This window comes from Monomorium pharaonis, chromosome 8 (genome assembly GCF_013373865.1).
Source record: "Monomorium pharaonis isolate MP-MQ-018 chromosome 8, ASM1337386v2, whole genome shotgun sequence".
In the NCBI taxonomy this organism is placed as follows: domain Eukaryota; kingdom Metazoa; phylum Arthropoda; class Insecta; order Hymenoptera; family Formicidae; genus Monomorium; species Monomorium pharaonis.
Window position 1 is genome coordinate 18,581,116 of NC_050474.1, and position 16,298 is coordinate 18,597,413.

Sequence of the window (16,298 nt, forward strand, 5' to 3'; positions counted from 1 at the left end):
AAAATGTAAACGTCATTGCACTTTTACAATAAAAGTAACGAATTTTATCGTTATTTTATAAACGCACAATGCTTTTACGAATTATGATCATTGCGATTAACCAGAACTACTGTAGATTTCGTGAACTGGTCAAATAGTGACATAGACAATTAGATTACTTTAGAAGAAGAAGTCGTCAAAACTTTACAAAGAAATAAAAAAAAAGTAACGAATCGCTACTTTCTTTTCACTTCTTCTAGGAAGTTTTCTAACGCGTTACTTTTATAAAGTAATGTTCCCAACCCCGATCATTAGTAGACCGACAAAGATGCAGCGTCAGACTGAGAGCGACGGATTAACCTCGCGGGCGCCCAACTTACTTTGCGCATAAAGTATCGGTGGCTTCCGAGCACCAAAGCATCGGGGGCTGCATTCCTAATCGCCACCCCGTCACGGGTGCCACTTTTGGGACCGGATGAACCGACGCCGAGTTCCCTTAGGGAAGAGCGCGAATGGAAATTGAATCATATTATCAGTCTCTGCACGATTCCGTCTGCCTGCTCCCGGTTTCCCTTCGCGAAGCAGGGAGACGAACGAGAGAGAAAGAGAGATAGAGAGAGAGGAGATAAACAGATAGAGAAGGAGCGTGATGGGACTCGTGTGTCGTGTCTCGTTATTCCCCGTTACCAGACCGCGCGCACCACGTAGAGGCGATGTTCATTACGGGAAGTGTACGGTGTTCCAGGACGTCTTGGGGCTACGGCTCTCTCCTCTCCTATTTCGAGCGCGCAACGTCTCCCCGCTTTGTCGTATGTTAGATTTACATCTAATGTGAAGAGATTTCGCACACAGTAACTCCTTATTGTGCGCCGCCGCTTCGAGTGGCTTCCATCGAATTGCGATTGTTACCGGCATCAATAAATCAAAATTAATTATGCACGAGTTTAAATATCGGCTGAATCACGTGAACCGTTTTCGAGTTATTATGATATTAATGTGCCCGTTTCTTCGTGCAAAATTAAACCGTGGAAATCTAATCTTATTATAATAACCATAAGCCAGTGTCTTGTGAAATGATATCTCGCTACGTTATTGGACATATTATTGCTTTCACTACTCGTCTGATTATTCGCACAGCTATTCCCATTATTGTTAGAGGAGGAGATGATGTTACGGGATACCTCGACTCATTATACAGCTACATTTTTATATACAGCTTTAATATAATAGTTGTGTCATAATTTTGAATTTAGACTCTAGTTAAGTTTCAAAATATTGATTGTTAATAAAGTTGTTGCATAAAATGTAAATGGATGGTCATAACATCACCATCTCCTCTATTATACTTGTATTTCGCGAATAGTGGAATTTATCTGCACATGCACTCGAGTACATTCCACCTGAGCGTGTAATAAACGTGACTTTCGCTCGGTCTTTTTCCCTCGTCCTCCTCGCGCTCTCTCTCCGTCTCTTCCCCTTTACCATCCGTGTGTCTGACTCTCATGCTCCATTTTCCACTCGTGCCGGATATATTCCGCCTTCGTACCGCTGTCTCGCCCGACGGCTGAGTTCCCGTGCGCCGCGGTCTCCTGCAAATTTTGTAGACAAGCTCTCGGCGGGTTGTGTACACATCCCCCGGATTTAACTCGACGGTTCCGGGACGCGCTCGGAGGGCTCGGACAGGGAGACGTGGCGAAGTGGAAACAGCCGCAGCCACGATTGCGAGCGTCGCGCTCACGATAATTGTTATCGCACCTATACGACGCGAAGAAACCGAAATGCAGCCGACGACGAAGACGATAACAAACGACAGTGCAGTTGACAGCGCGCGCAAGATTCCATGCGACCGCGCAAATGTGATTCAAGTCCGGCGAAGCTTCGATGAGGTTCGGTCCCGCGGGTTACAGATTATTATTATACGAACATATCTTAGATAAAAATGTTTTAATTCTAATTTATCTAGATAAAGGATAAAATTACATATATACTTTTATCCCATCAAAAAAACCTTAAAAAGGTAAAAAAGATACATATACAAGTACATAAACGCGTGCTTTCCAAAATAAATTTGAGATCAATACAGTTAGCCAAGTATATTTTTAAAAAGACTTAAAGAAGTTTAATAAACATCTATTAAAAAATTGCTTAAACGGGCTTGATGATTAAATAATTAAATGATTAAAATCAACCAACGGGATTATAGTGAAGCAACTGGGCGCGCCCGGCTCGTATTTTTTAAGTGAAAGGGACTATCGCTTTGCGGTTTCCTATATCAAAACTGTATAGATATATATATATATATATATATATATATATATATATATATATATATATGTGTGTGTGTGCACGCGTGTGTGTTTAAAAATAGAAGTTTCAGAATTATATTATATATTATATATATAATATATAATTGTACAACAAACTAACAAATGTATTCTGAGTAGAATACATGATATTTGAGTCACTCAGATAATTGGATAGAGATTATTAAATAAGTGATGATCATCCCGATAAACTGAAAAATAAATTTACTTCATATAATTGTGTTGAGAGTATTATTATTTATATTGCAAGCTCAAAAATAGTTAACTTCATATGAATAGTAATGAAGTAAATAAATTTTGTACTTACACCGCAGAATAGATTATTGCTTATTTCGAAAAAATCGCAAGCTGTAAATGCTACTCGACGAAGTTGCAGTTGAATCGAAAAGTCATTGATCTCGTTTCTGACACAATTTTCTTCTAGGTTTTTCCAAAAAAGATTTTTTATGATGACGTAATTCGGATTACGGTTATTACTCCAATTAAAATTTTGCTTGCTGTCTCGATCTTCTAATGGCAGTTGCATCTCTTGACTTGTTTGATTTCTTGTCTCGTATATTAGTTTATCATAATTCATAGGTTTACGTTTCAGTACAATTGCGCATATAATTATTCCAATCTTGTCAGATTCTTGACGTGCAAGTGTGCAAATCCAGCACATTAAACCAAATTGCATGATACATAAAATACAAACAATATTATATATTAATATAAAATAGTAGTAATTATAACTAAGTTTCTTGACGACAAATAAGTAAATTCTGAATAGTATAGCCCCAACCATAATGAAGCAGTGTGTCGAATAGAGAAGGAGATTAAGGCCGTAAATTTCGTTTACCATGATGACAAGATCACAAATATCTGCATTACAAAATTTATGATTCAAAGTTACGTTTTAAAGTTATTACAATTTCTTCATAAATTGTATAAAATAATATCTTACATTAAATAATATCTTAAATTTCATTATATAAATATAATATTTGCAAAAACTTACCGTAATGCATTTCTCTGATACGTTTAATCTTGAGCGCGATCCATGGCGCATTGAATAATTTATCTAACTGGCCGATCAATTTATTTATCACTTGAAATCTATAATATAGCACATAGACAACAATATCGAAAACAAAACTGTTGATTAATGACTGGGCGAACATGTACCAAAACAACAACATGGATGCAGAAATGTTCTGTAAACTTATAAAACAATACAGAATATATACAATCAGCAATAAAAGGCTGCAAATGATAGTCGCAGAAATTGCTACTACTTCCGCGTTTTTTATTGGCTGATTATTAATCTGTGTTTCTCTCTTGATCTTTTGATCGAGCTCCTTTATTTTATCCATTAGCTTTGACCACTTGTTATACTGCCTGATTCCGTGATAAATATAGTAATACGCCGATGCGTAACATATCACTCTATCCATAAAATATGTAATCGAGAACACGTGGTTGTGGAAATTAGTGATGATAAAAAAATTAAAGAGGTCAATCACATTGTATACTAAGCTGACCGAACACATAGCCAGATGAACAATACGTATGATTATGGTCATAGTCTTTGAACACTTTCGCGGTCGTGCAACGCCGACGCCCAGTAACCAGGAGATGTACGATATTGGACGTAAAATATGCTCTATGGATGAAATGTCTTTTAGTGGCATATGGATCTCTTCCATTTTCGCCTCTTATTTTCTTGTTAATCGACGCTTTGTAAATGAGTACGACTGCTGATTACATTCACGAGACAGAATATTTTGTAGAAAGAATAGTGTAAAGCTTTTTTAGAAACAAAACACTTTTACAAGCGCGCGCCCTGAATTCTCCTTCATACTTCACGTAACAATAAAAGACGACATAGTACTTGTGCAATTCTGCAAGTGCAATGCACAATTAGATTATGTTTAGCGATTAATTGTTTTTTTTTTTCTATAAACGCAGTTTTTATAAATTTTATAGATCTGATAAAATATATTTTACGATGGCAATGTACAAACATATGATCATTAATATCAGCTAGATAAGAAACAGATAGAAAAAGTGAAATGCCTTTTTCAAGTGCTATATTATTATTTTAATTAAACGTTAAACATTAAAAAAGTAACTTTTTAATATTGCAATAATTTAAATATTTAAATTATCTTCAACCGTATGCTTAATAATGGTTATTACGTAAGTTAATGACTATTTTTTATATTTTCCTCTTTATGAAAGGAACTATCACTTTGCGGTTTCCTATATCAAAACTATATATATATATGCGCGCACGCATGTGTATGCGTGTTTAAAAATAGAAATTTTAGAATTATATATTATATATATTACATTATGTATATAAAAATTGTACAATAAACTCATAAATGTATCCTTCAGGACAAGTAGAAAATATGATATTATTTTCGGATCACTCAGAGAATTGAATATAGATTATTAAATAAGTGATGATCACTCCGATAAACTGAAAAATAAATGCACTTTATTTAATTGTGTCGAGACCTATTGTTTACATTGCTAGCTTGAAAATAGCTAACTTTACATGAATAGTAATAAAGTAAATAAATTTTGTACTTACACCGCAGAACAGATTATTGCTTATTTCGAAGAAATAGCAGGCTGTAAATGCTACTCGACGAAGTTGCAGTTGAATCGAAAAGTCATTGATCTCGTTTCTGACACAATTTTCTTCCAAATTTTTCAAAAAAAAATTTTCTATGACGACGTAATTCCAATTATGGTTACTACTCCAATTAGAATTTTGCACCTCTAGAAATGTTTGATTTATTGTCTCGTGTAATTTTTCATGATTTACAGGTTTGCGTTTCAGTATAATCGCGCATATAATTATCCCAGTCTTATCGGATTCTTGACGCGCAAGCGTACAAATCCAGCACATTAAACCAAATTGCACGAGATACAAAATGCAAACAATACTATTTATCAATATATAATAGCAGTAATTATAGGGTTCCTTCAGGACAAGTAGATAGATTCTAAATAGTGTAGCCTCGACTGCAGTAAAGCAGTTTGCAGAACAGAGAAGGAGCTGAAGACCGTGAATTTCATTTATCATGATGACGAGATCACAAATATCTGTATTATAAAATTTACTATTCAACTACGTTATTACAATTTCTTCATAGGCTGTATTAAATTATATCTTGCACCACATAGAATAATCAAATCACAATATAAAAAATATTATTTGCATAAACTCACCGTAATGCAATTCTCTCATACGTTTAATCTTGAGCGCGGCCCATGACGCATTAAATAGCTTATCCAACTGGCCGATTAATTTATTTATCGTTTGAAATCTGTAATATAGCACATAGACAACAACATCGAAGACGAAACTGTTGACAAGTGACTGGGCTAACACGTAGAAAAGCAACAACTCGGTTGCGTAAATGTTCCGTGAATCTATACAATAACGCACAACAGGTATGATCAGCAATAAAAGACAGCAAACGGTAGTCGCGAGAATTGCTATTACTTCCACATTTCTTATTGGTTGATCATTAATCTGTGTTTCTTTCCTGATCTTCTGATCGAGCCCCTTTATTTTGTCGATTAGCTTTGACCACTTGTCATACTGCCTGATTCCGTGATAAATGTAGTAATACGCCGACACGTAGCACATCATTCTGTCCATAAAATACGTGATCAAAAACATGTGATTGTATAATTTGTTGATGCTAACGTAATTGAAAAGGTCAATCGCGTTGCACACCATGCTGACCGAACACATGACCAGATGAACGATACGTATAATTATCGTCATAGTCTTTGAAAACTTTCGCGGTCGTGCAACGCCGACGCCCAGTAACCAAGAGATGTACGATATTGGACGTAAGGTATGCTCTATCGATGGAATGTCGTCTACTGGCACGAAGATTTTTTTCATTTTCACCTCTTGTTCTTTTTTTTTGCTAATCGACGCTTTGTAAATGAGGCCAACTGTTAATTACACTCTCGAGACAAAATATTTTGTAAAAAAGATAGTGCAAAGCTTTTTTTGGAAGCGAAACACTTTTACAAGTGTGTCAGAATTCTCCTTGATACTTCACATAACAATAAAAGGCGACACATTACTTGTGCAATTCTGCAATATTAGATTACGTTTAGCGATTAGTTGTTCTTTTTTCTATAAACGCAGTTTTTATGAATTTTATCGATCTGATAAAATATATATTACGTTTGTAATGTACATACAAACACATGGTCATTAATATTAGTTAGATAAAAAACAGGTAGAAAAAGTGAAATGCATTTTTAAAGTGCTATATTATTATTTTAATTAAACATTAAACATTAAAAGAGTAAATTTAATATTGCAATAATTTAAATATTTACATTATCTTCTACCACATGCTTAATAATGGTTATTACGTAAGTTAATGACTGAAATTTTTTATATTTTCCTCTTTATGAAAGGGACTATCATTTTGCGATTTCTCATATCAAAACTCTCTCTCTCTCTCTCTCTCTCTCTCTTTCTAAACATATATATATATTATATTATGTATATAAAACATAATTGTACAATAAACTAATAAATGTATCTTGAGTAGAATATATGATATTATATTCGGGTCACTCAGAGAATTGAATAGAGAATATTAAATAAGTGATGATCACTCCGATAAACTGAAAAATAAATTCACTTTATTTAATTGTGTCCAGACTTATTGTTTACATTGCTAGCTTAAAAATAGCTAATTTTACATAAATAGTAATAAAGTAAATAAATTTTGTACTTACACCGCAGAATATTTTATTGCTTATTTCGAAGAAATCGCAGGCTGTAAATGCTACACGACGAAGTTGCAGTTGAATCGAAAAGTCATTGATCTCGTTTCTGACACAATTTTCTTCCAAGATTTTCCGAAAAAAATTTTCTATGACGACGTAATTCCAATTATGGTTACTACTCCAATTAGAATTTTGTACCTCTAGAATTGTTTGATTTCTTGTCTCGTGTATTTTATCATGATTCACAGGTTTGCGTTTCAGTATCGCGCATATAATTATCCCAGTCTTGTCTGATTCTTGACGCGCAAGGGTACAAATCCAGCACATTAAACCAAATTGCACGAGATACAATATGCAAACAATACTATTTATCAATATATAATAGCCGTAATTATAGATGGGTTCCTTCACGTCAAATAGGTAGATTCTGAATAGTGTAGCCTCGACTGTAGTGAAGCAGTTTGCTGAACAGAGGAGAAGCTGAAGACCGTGAATTTCGTTTATCATGATGACGAGATCACAAATATCTGTATTATAAAATTTACTATTCAACTACGTTGTTACAATTTCTTCATAAGGATTAAATTATATCTTGCACCACATAAAATAATCAAATCACAATATAAAAAATGTTGTTTGCATAAACTCACCGTAATGCAATTCTCTGATACGTTTAATCTTGAGCGCGGTCCATGACGCATTAAATAGCTTATCCAACTGGCCGATTAATTTATTTATCGCTTGAAATCTGTAATATAGCACATAGACAACAATATCGAAGACGAAACTGTTAACAAGTGACTGTGCTAACATGTAGTAAAACAACAACTCGGTTGTGTAAATGTTCTGTGAATATATAAAGCAATACAAGGTGTGTACGATCAGCAACAATGGACAGCAAGCAAAAGTCACGAGAATCGCTACTACTTCTGTCTTCTTTACTGGCTGGTCCATAATGTATGTTTCTCTCCTGATTTTTTCATCGAGCTCCTTTATTTTGTCGATTAGCTTTGACCACTTGTCATACTGCCTGATTCCGTGATAAATGTAGTAATACGCCGACACGTAGCACACCACACTGTCCATAAAATATATGAACAAGTACATGTGATTGTATAATTTGTTGATGCTAACGTAATTGAAGAAGTCAATCACGTTGCACACCGTGCTGACCGAACACATGACCAGATGAACGATACGTATAATTATCGTCATAGTCTTTGAACACTTTCGCGGTCGTGCAACGCCGACTCCCAGTAACCAGGAGATGTACGATATCGGACGTAAGATATGCTCTATCGATGAAGTGTCCTTTACTGGCACATGGATCTCTTCCATTTCCACCTCTTATTTTCTTGTTAATCGACGCTTTGTGAATGAGTACGACTGCTGATTACATTCACGAGACAGAATATTTTGTAGAAAGAATAGTGTAAAGCTTTTTTAGCAGTAAAACATTTTTACAAGCGCGCGCCCTGAATTCTCCTTGATACTTCACGTAACAATAAAAGACGACATTACTTGTGCAATTCTGCAATATTAGATTACATTTAGCGATTAGTTGTTTTTTTTCTGTAAATGTAGTTTTTATGAATTTTATAGATCTGATAAAATATATATTACGTTTGCAATGTACAAACACATGGTCATTAATATCAGCTAGATAAAAGACAGATAGAAAAATTGAAATGCATTTTTAAAGTGTTAGATTATTATTTTAATTAAACATTAAACATTAAAAAGGTAACTTTTTAATATTGCAATAATATAAATATTTAAATTATCTTCTACCGTATGCTTAATGGTCATTACATAAGTTAATAATTATTTTTTACGTTTTCCTCCTTATAAAAAAGATAATGACTTTGCAATTTTCCACGCAAAACAACATATATATATAAATTATTCATTATTAACAATAAATTTAATGAATAAAAAGAATTCTATAAACGACATTTTTTTTGACACTTAATATTCACATATTATAAAATTATTTTTTATAATATACATATATACAAAATATTTTTCGAAATAAATATTTAGTATTGGCCAAATAGGGTAAGACTTTTCAAAAAATCTAGTACTCCGATCGAAATAATAATTGGATACATCATTTCGTCGATTTATTCAATGGAAATTTTTCTCTGCGTGGTTTTTGGATAATTTTTATATTACGTTACTACTTTCTGATCTGCTATATTTATTTAACGTGTCTTTGGTCTCCCGCAATTCTATACTCTTCTACTAGAAGTTACTTTTTTTAATGACAGAACACGAAGTATTCCAACGATATTATGTTGAGAGTAAAAAAACCCTCATCAATCTTCTCGCGCGGAATCCAACCTCTTCTTTTCCACCTTATCGGCAGCTCTCCTTCTCTCACTTTGGATTTCGTGAAACGAGCTTCGTTCTTGTTTCCGTGATGATACGTTTCCGTGACGCACCGTTCGTCCTAAAATCCTTTCGACTTCGGCGCGATCTTAGCATTGTCCTGCGCGAAGCTCGCCTCGTAAAACCCCAGAAATGGCCGTCACCGTCGGATCGACGTCGGATGAGCAACGATATCCAACAAGATATCCGAATCGAACCGACTCACGCGACGAATCCGGAGAAGCGGACGTGGCGTTCGTGCAAGAAATGCAATTTAGAGCGAGACGTGTGTTTTTTTCTGTATGTACACGACGTAAAAAAAACAGTAGAAAAAGAAAGAGAGAGAGAGAGAGAGAACTGCGAGAACGAGCGGACGCCGAATGCGAAAAATTTCCAGGAATGTACCAAACGTATTTTAACCTAAATGGAGGGTAACATTCTAACAAGAATACCACGTTATTCGTTCGAGTTTCCCATGACCGCAGGGTTGTATCCAGGGCTATACCCAAGCTATTTTGCGCTATCAATTAGTTGAGAGTTAGCGATATATTGAGTCCTAACTTCGCTTAATGCTCAAAGCAACCAAAAGCGGTAATAGCAAACGACGAAACGTAAACTGGCGCAATCGAATGGCTTGCGGAAACGTTTATCCGTGTAATTCGCTAAATTTTCGCATATTCACTGAAATCCCATTGCTAAGCTGTAATTATTTTTTAGTAACTTAACGATTTCTCTCGTCAACGCGTTCTTTGTAACCGTGAAAAATACTTTATTTAACGTTTGTTAAAATTTTTATGTACCCTAATTTTTAAAATACTCGAATATTAATTTAACACAACATGATGGTGTTATTTAAATATTTTACGTTAAATGTCAACACGTCTTAATATTTAACAAATAATGTAAAAGAAGTGTGCAGTTTTAAATTCTAAAATGTAATAATAGATGAAATAAATTAATTTCACGTACTATAAATATTAATCCTACTGAATAAATATATTTCTAAAATTTATTTCCAAATTATGTCAAGGTATTTTTTGTATAAATTTTCTATTTAATATTTATGTCACTTTATGATCAAAATATTCACTTTGCATTAACACAAAACTTCTAATGGACATATGAAAAATTTAAATTTTCGAATTGCATATAAATCTGAAAAATCTATCAAATAATGAATGTTAAAGAATTAATTGTACGTAATAAACTATGTGCAAAATTTTAACAATTAACGTCATTTCGATAACGAGTTTTAGAATGATGAGAGGTAGGACAACAGAAGAAAAAACTCTGTATTTTGTAACACTGCATTGGTTATACTTCCAAATTAAAAAATATCGATGGCCACAGTCGTTGGGAAGATGCAGATACAGGAGTACGATAAATCGAAATTTAACCATCGCGACCGTGCGGAAACGGCGGCACCGAAAATCCGCGCGGCTCATCGCGCGCGCTTTATTAACTTCGCACAATGCACGGGCAGACGTTAATTTTGTCGAGCGTGTAACAGATAGCCAGCGGCGCACTAAACACCCGTGAATTCGTGATTAATGCGCGGCGCAGAGGACACCGGCGTCACAGGGTGTCAAGGAAAAGGATTTCTGGCAGCGAAGATCGATTCACATTAAAATTGAATATGCATGAATTTGCTAATGCTCTCGCTTATTTGCTACAAATTTTCATTAATAAATTAAATATAACTTGAGTATAAGAAAAAAATGTATTTGCTCGTAATAATAACGTTTTTTAATAACTCCCTCCCTAATTTTTATCAAAATAGATCTAATGAATTTTTCTTTCTTTTTCCTTCACTTAAATAATATAACATTGATTGACATAAAAATTATGCCAATTATTAACTACGTGTTCGTACACTGTAAAAAATTTCTGTAAAATTACAACTATAATAGTGAGTAATTTTGAGACCAACTATAATAGTTGTAAATTTTCTCGTCTCTATAATTTTGCAGTATACAAGTAAAAATAATTTAATATGTCATAAATTTGCTTACAGTGTACACACAAGCGTAAAAAAACAAGTTAAGAAATGATTGCGAAATTTATATACAAAATTACATACACATAAAAATTTACAACTATTATAGTTGGTCTCAAAAAATTACCCACTATTATAATTGTAATTTTAGAAAAAATTTTTTACAGTGTAGATAAAGGAACGACTTTAGGTCGATATCGTGAAAGAATCGCGAGAGAGAAGTCATAACGTTAATATACCTCGACGTACAACAGCTGTTTGTCAGATTAATTGTACTGAAATTTTGTTTAATTAGCGAGCTCCTCACCACTTATTACTCATTGTTTACCACGCGCCCATGTGCGTGCGGCCTAACGCGAGACATTAATGCCCGACGGATTATTACCGCGCGATAAATTACAGTTGTTCCGTGCCGCGCGACACGATGGCTTCCCTTTAACGTACGGGCAGCAACGCCGCGCGATTTAATGGCTATCCGATTCCAGCACGAGCATTCCGTTTATTTATTCGCGCGCGGCGACATTGTTCCTCCTCCTCTTTACTCGGTTAGTCCCGGAGATCGGGATACCTCCGAATCCGGGATTTTCGCGAGAAAAAGGTTTTCCCGCTCCGCGGGAAAACAAAGGGCCGTAAGTGTGCGCTCGACGGAATCTGTTGCCCTCGAGAAATCGTTTCTCACGAACAAGTAAAAAAATTAATGATACCAATTTAAAGGGCGAATAATAATTCATGGTCTGCCCTGAGTTTGCAGCTGCGAATGTCGATTGAAAAGTACAGCTTAATAATTCCGTGACGAGGGAAAAAAAAACGAAGAACGTACTACTACTTCCGTTCACCGGATTATTATCGGTCAAGCGACAGAGGAGAAGAGGGGGAAAGTGAGCAGCCACTTCCGGAATCATGGATGGAGGGGGGGGAGAGAAAAAAAGTTACGAGACTTATCGATCAGAGTTTTGCTTCGGTAACTTCTCAGACAAATTGGCCAGCGGGAAGAATTAATGACGCCGCCGCCGCCGCCGCCCGGCGCGGTGCGGAAACGCGAGACAATAAAGCGATGCGGAACTTTGTTTGATGTATAAATAATGGAGGATAGATCCAATTACTTGTTACAGGAACTGTAATAAAGTAACGTTGTGTAGTAAGAGGTAAAATTTATAACTTATAATCGCGAGACTAAACACGCGATTTCTTTCGTCGGTTTTTCCTCTTTTTTCCCCCATGGATCTGCTTTATCGGGAAAATCCTTTAATCCAATGGCTTAAGATGATTCTTAGAATTTTTATTACAAGGGGAAATTGAGAGGAGCTCAAGCTCCGCGCGCTCTCTGCATCGGGGCGAATCTCTATCTCTCGGGGAAAGTCGGGACATCGTTACGACGCCCCAAAAATTTGTATACTCCTACCTCTTTCTTCCGACTCTCTTTTGTGTAGCAAGCAAAGTTCTTATCGCGCAGCCACTTTCGACGTGACTGTCGCCCCTCGTTAATTACCGAAGGGGGATACCCGCGCCCACTGAGTTTTCCTTCTTGGCACCGGAATCGGGGGGGGAGGGGGAGGAGAGCCACATATATATATATAGAGCGCCGTTGATGTACGGTGGATTAGGTGGCGAGCGATAAATTACGAGGGACGGTTCTCACGGTGGTTACAGCCGCCGATGAAACGAAAGGCAGCGGCGACGATGGCGGCGCACGCGGTCGAAACAAGTCAGTCGCGCGTGTCTCGGGGCCCGAGCGAAAATGTCACGGGAGCGCGTTAATCCCATCCCGGCGTATGATTCAATTCCGGTTTAACCTCGTTATCCGGCGGCTACGTTTGCTCGTTAAACACGACAGGAACGAGTCCGCGACTTACGGAACGAATCATAAACACGCGCGCCCGCCGGACTCGGCTTCTCGAATCGCCCTCCTCTCCGCTTCCTCTCCAAACGGACGAGAGGGCGAGCCATTTTCCCCCCCTCTTTTTCTCGACCTGTCTCTAACGCATGAAGTTTTATTCGTCATAAATTTTATTCATTTCGCGCGAAAAGCCAGGCGCATCGGTTTGTCTCAATTAGGACGGGAAATGACACGGCTTTTGAATAAAGAGCGCGAGAAAAATATAAATTGCGTATATAATCAGTGAGAAATGCTTTTAATAATTATTATTGATATATAATTTAAACTAATTTTGTAATTCTTATAACGACACTATAATATCTATAACTGTCGTTAAAAGTTACAGAATAGGTCTGTAAATCTAATAGTTAATTAGATTTATTCCACGCTCCGCGTGAAAAAGTACGCGGTTTTATTAACGGGGAAAAAAAACAAAGTAACTAACACATTGAAAAAAGAGTGGTAATAAGCTTTGGTAAAATAATTTCAAAAATTAAATGTTTAGTTAACAGAAAAAAAATATTCAGTAGAGGAAATCAATACTGGTAATATCACTTTGTTTTCGGGTAGCATTTTTTAAACAAAAATTAAAAGTCAAATTTGGAAAAACAAATGTAAATTAGGAAGTGTCGTTTATTGTAGCAGTTTTCATAATACTGTTTCATATTTTGCAATGATTAATGTTTTCGCAACGTAACCAAAAATAAACCTCTGAGAAATTAAGTAAATTAGATCTTTCTTTCAAATATTCAAATGTTAATATTATATTAACAGTAACCAAATCAATTAAGGTAAACAGTTACTAAGCGATTACTACATATTTTATATTAACCGAATATTTGTGATTGCAAGTAGGAAATTATTTCGTCAAAGATTAGTAACTGTCATTTAGACTAAATTATTGTCAATCTCTTTTTTTTTTTCAGCGCAGCAAAGGTTATCTCAGTTTTCTAATTACAATTATACGTAATAATTGTAAAAAGATAGCTATTTGGAACAAAGATGCGATTGAAGTTGTGAATTTAGATAGGATTAAAACAACACCCGCGCTGCAATTCACGCCGCATCCAAGTATGCCCTCTTCCTCGCTGCGAATATGGAAATTCAATTACATTACCTTACTTAGAGAACTACCGCGCCGGATTTACTGCCGGCGCGCATTCATTCTGCCTTCCGTAAAGAGAACGTGGAAAAACGTCGGAATCACCGTCATTCGCATATTGAAGTATCGCAAATGTGATTGCGAACGACGTTGAACGAGAAGCGGCGACGACAACGACGATGACGACAATGAGACCCACCCGAGAAAGCGGCGCGGGATGGGTTTATCAAAACCTTCGATCACCGGCAAATGGGATCGAGAATGGAGGCGCTTGTACATACACAGCGGCGACACACAACGAAGAGGGAAACGAGACACAGAGAAAAAAAGAAAGAGAGAGAGAGAGAGAGAAAGAGAGAGTGAGGAAGAGAACGAAAGAGAGAGAAGGAATCTTGGGAAAGAGGAACTGCAACGCAACGATCGCTGAAACTTTTAGCAATCTATCTCAGAAACTCACCTCCTATAGCGGATCTTCGACTCTACGTGTTTCTGCGGGGTATATCAGAAAGTGTGGGGATATATTTCGCGGCGGAGAGATTTAGAATCGTTCTCGCCTTAGGGGAAATTAGATTAGGGGCCATGATTCGCGACTCGGTTTCTCAATTTACCACCGCAATTACCTTGAAAATTAAATGTCACATCGAATTGTCCGATGTGAATCGACGTCCGCTTGAAGCTGACCGGACGATAAAGTGTCGCTCTCCACTCACACATTGTGCGAAAGTTTTTTAATTTCACCTATAGGAATCCCCCGTGTAGCTTTTAATATTAAATAAACCCCCCGTTAATTGAGTTTGAGTGGGAAAAGTTGTCTAAAAATTTCGTGCTGTTTGCCGAAAGCGTCTCCGTATACATGTTGCATTTTCGGCGAGCCGTGAAAATAAGCGGCCCGCCGATGCAACGTGTGTGGGGACGCCTTCCTCCCGCACTCCCTCCCGCTTCCACTCCCCTCCCCCGCAGATTTTAATTATGCGACCACGTCGACCGCGTTTCAGCCGGGTTGACAGAGTAAATACGGCAGGCTTAAAACTTCATGGATCGCCCATTCGTTGATGCAGGCGCTGATTATGGTGGTTGAGAAAGCTCTTTGTAAAGCGCGGATTGATTAAAAATTTCACGCGTGATGATCTAATCCCAGGGGGGCGGTAGAAGAAGGGGGGGAGGGAGGGCGATGTTTGTTTCAGGGAGAGGCACCTCGCACCTTTTCAATCGCCGCGGAGATAGAAACGATTTAAAACATCTGCAAACCGAAGTAGCAAAGGGAGTGTTTACGAGCGTTAATAATAATAAACTGAAGAACGTGGGGGGTGGGAAGGGGGGGAATGCAATCCTCACAAGATCGCGCGAATATGGCTCGAGATTAAATTTTCTTACTTGCTACGGGATATACTTTCTCCGCTATCCGTAGACGGTGAGCTCGTAGCTTACGGATGTAATGCATTAAAGGATCAAGAGTAATATTAAAGAGCTAAATGCTTTTCTGCAATAACGCAATAATTTTCGCAGACAGAGAGAGAGGGAGGGGGGGAGGGAGAGACATTCATGGGCGCAACTGCGTTGCATCTCAGCTATCGCAAAAATTTCACAATATCCTATTTTAATTTCCGCAAAAGCTCGCGGGTCTATACATCAATTTGAACGCGGAACGCTTTATTTCCCACGTCAAGATGCGATTGCGGCGGAAAATCAATTGATATTTTTCTTCTTGACAGGTCGAGCGATATTTGATATTCGTGAAGTTCGTTCGTTCGTTCCTTCGTTCGTTCGTTGCGCTATATTGATATTAAAAATCCACTCGAGTGAAATTACGAGGGACGGAGGATTTAAGAAACTTCGACTCGCGGACCATCGGAGCGGACGAGTCAACTTTCGCATTATCGAAATTAAATCATG

At 36.9% G+C, this 16,298-nt stretch overlaps 3 protein-coding genes across 3 annotated transcripts in view; 1 reads left to right on the forward strand and 2 right to left on the reverse strand.

Moving 5' to 3' along the window:
- LOC105833168 overlaps positions 1-16,298 on the forward strand; it is a 448,328-nt gene that overhangs the window by 126,756 nt on the left and 305,274 nt on the right. The gene's annotated exons all lie outside the window — the stretch shown is intronic.
- On the reverse strand, positions 4,005-6,243 carry LOC118646965. The gene is made up of 2 exons (XM_036290961.1): positions 5,526-6,243; positions 4,005-5,399 (listed from the first exon to the last, which is right to left on the reverse strand). Exons 1-2 carry the CDS (start codon positions 6,211-6,213, stop codon positions 4,813-4,815), a joined length of 1,275 nt encoding a protein of 424 aa, XP_036146854.1. The 5' UTR covers positions 6,214-6,243; the 3' UTR covers positions 4,005-4,812.
- LOC118646966 lies at positions 6,973-8,929 on the reverse strand. The gene is made up of 2 exons (XM_036290963.1): positions 7,712-8,929; positions 6,973-7,588 (listed from the first exon to the last, which is right to left on the reverse strand). Exons 1-2 carry the CDS (start codon positions 8,397-8,399, stop codon positions 7,002-7,004), a joined length of 1,275 nt encoding a protein of 424 aa, XP_036146856.1. The 5' UTR covers positions 8,400-8,929; the 3' UTR covers positions 6,973-7,001.

What these genes read in the sequence shown, in the direction of transcription:
- LOC118646965 (XM_036290961.1), bottom strand. Translation starts at nt 6,213, where the DNA reads ATGAAAAAAATCTTCGTGCCAGTAGACGACATTCCATCGATAGAGCAT. An exon ending in TATGAGAGAATTGCATTACG is followed by an intron (nt 5,400 to 5,525) that starts GTGAGTTTATGC and finishes TTTATAATACAG; the next exon opens with ATATTTGTGATCTCGTCATC.
- LOC118646966 (XM_036290963.1), bottom strand. Translation starts at nt 8,399, where the DNA reads ATGGAAGAGATCCATGTGCCAGTAAAGGACACTTCATCGATAGAGCAT. An exon ending in TATCAGAGAATTGCATTACG is followed by an intron (nt 7,589 to 7,711) that starts GTGAGTTTATGC and finishes TTTATAATACAG; the next exon opens with ATATTTGTGATCTCGTCATC.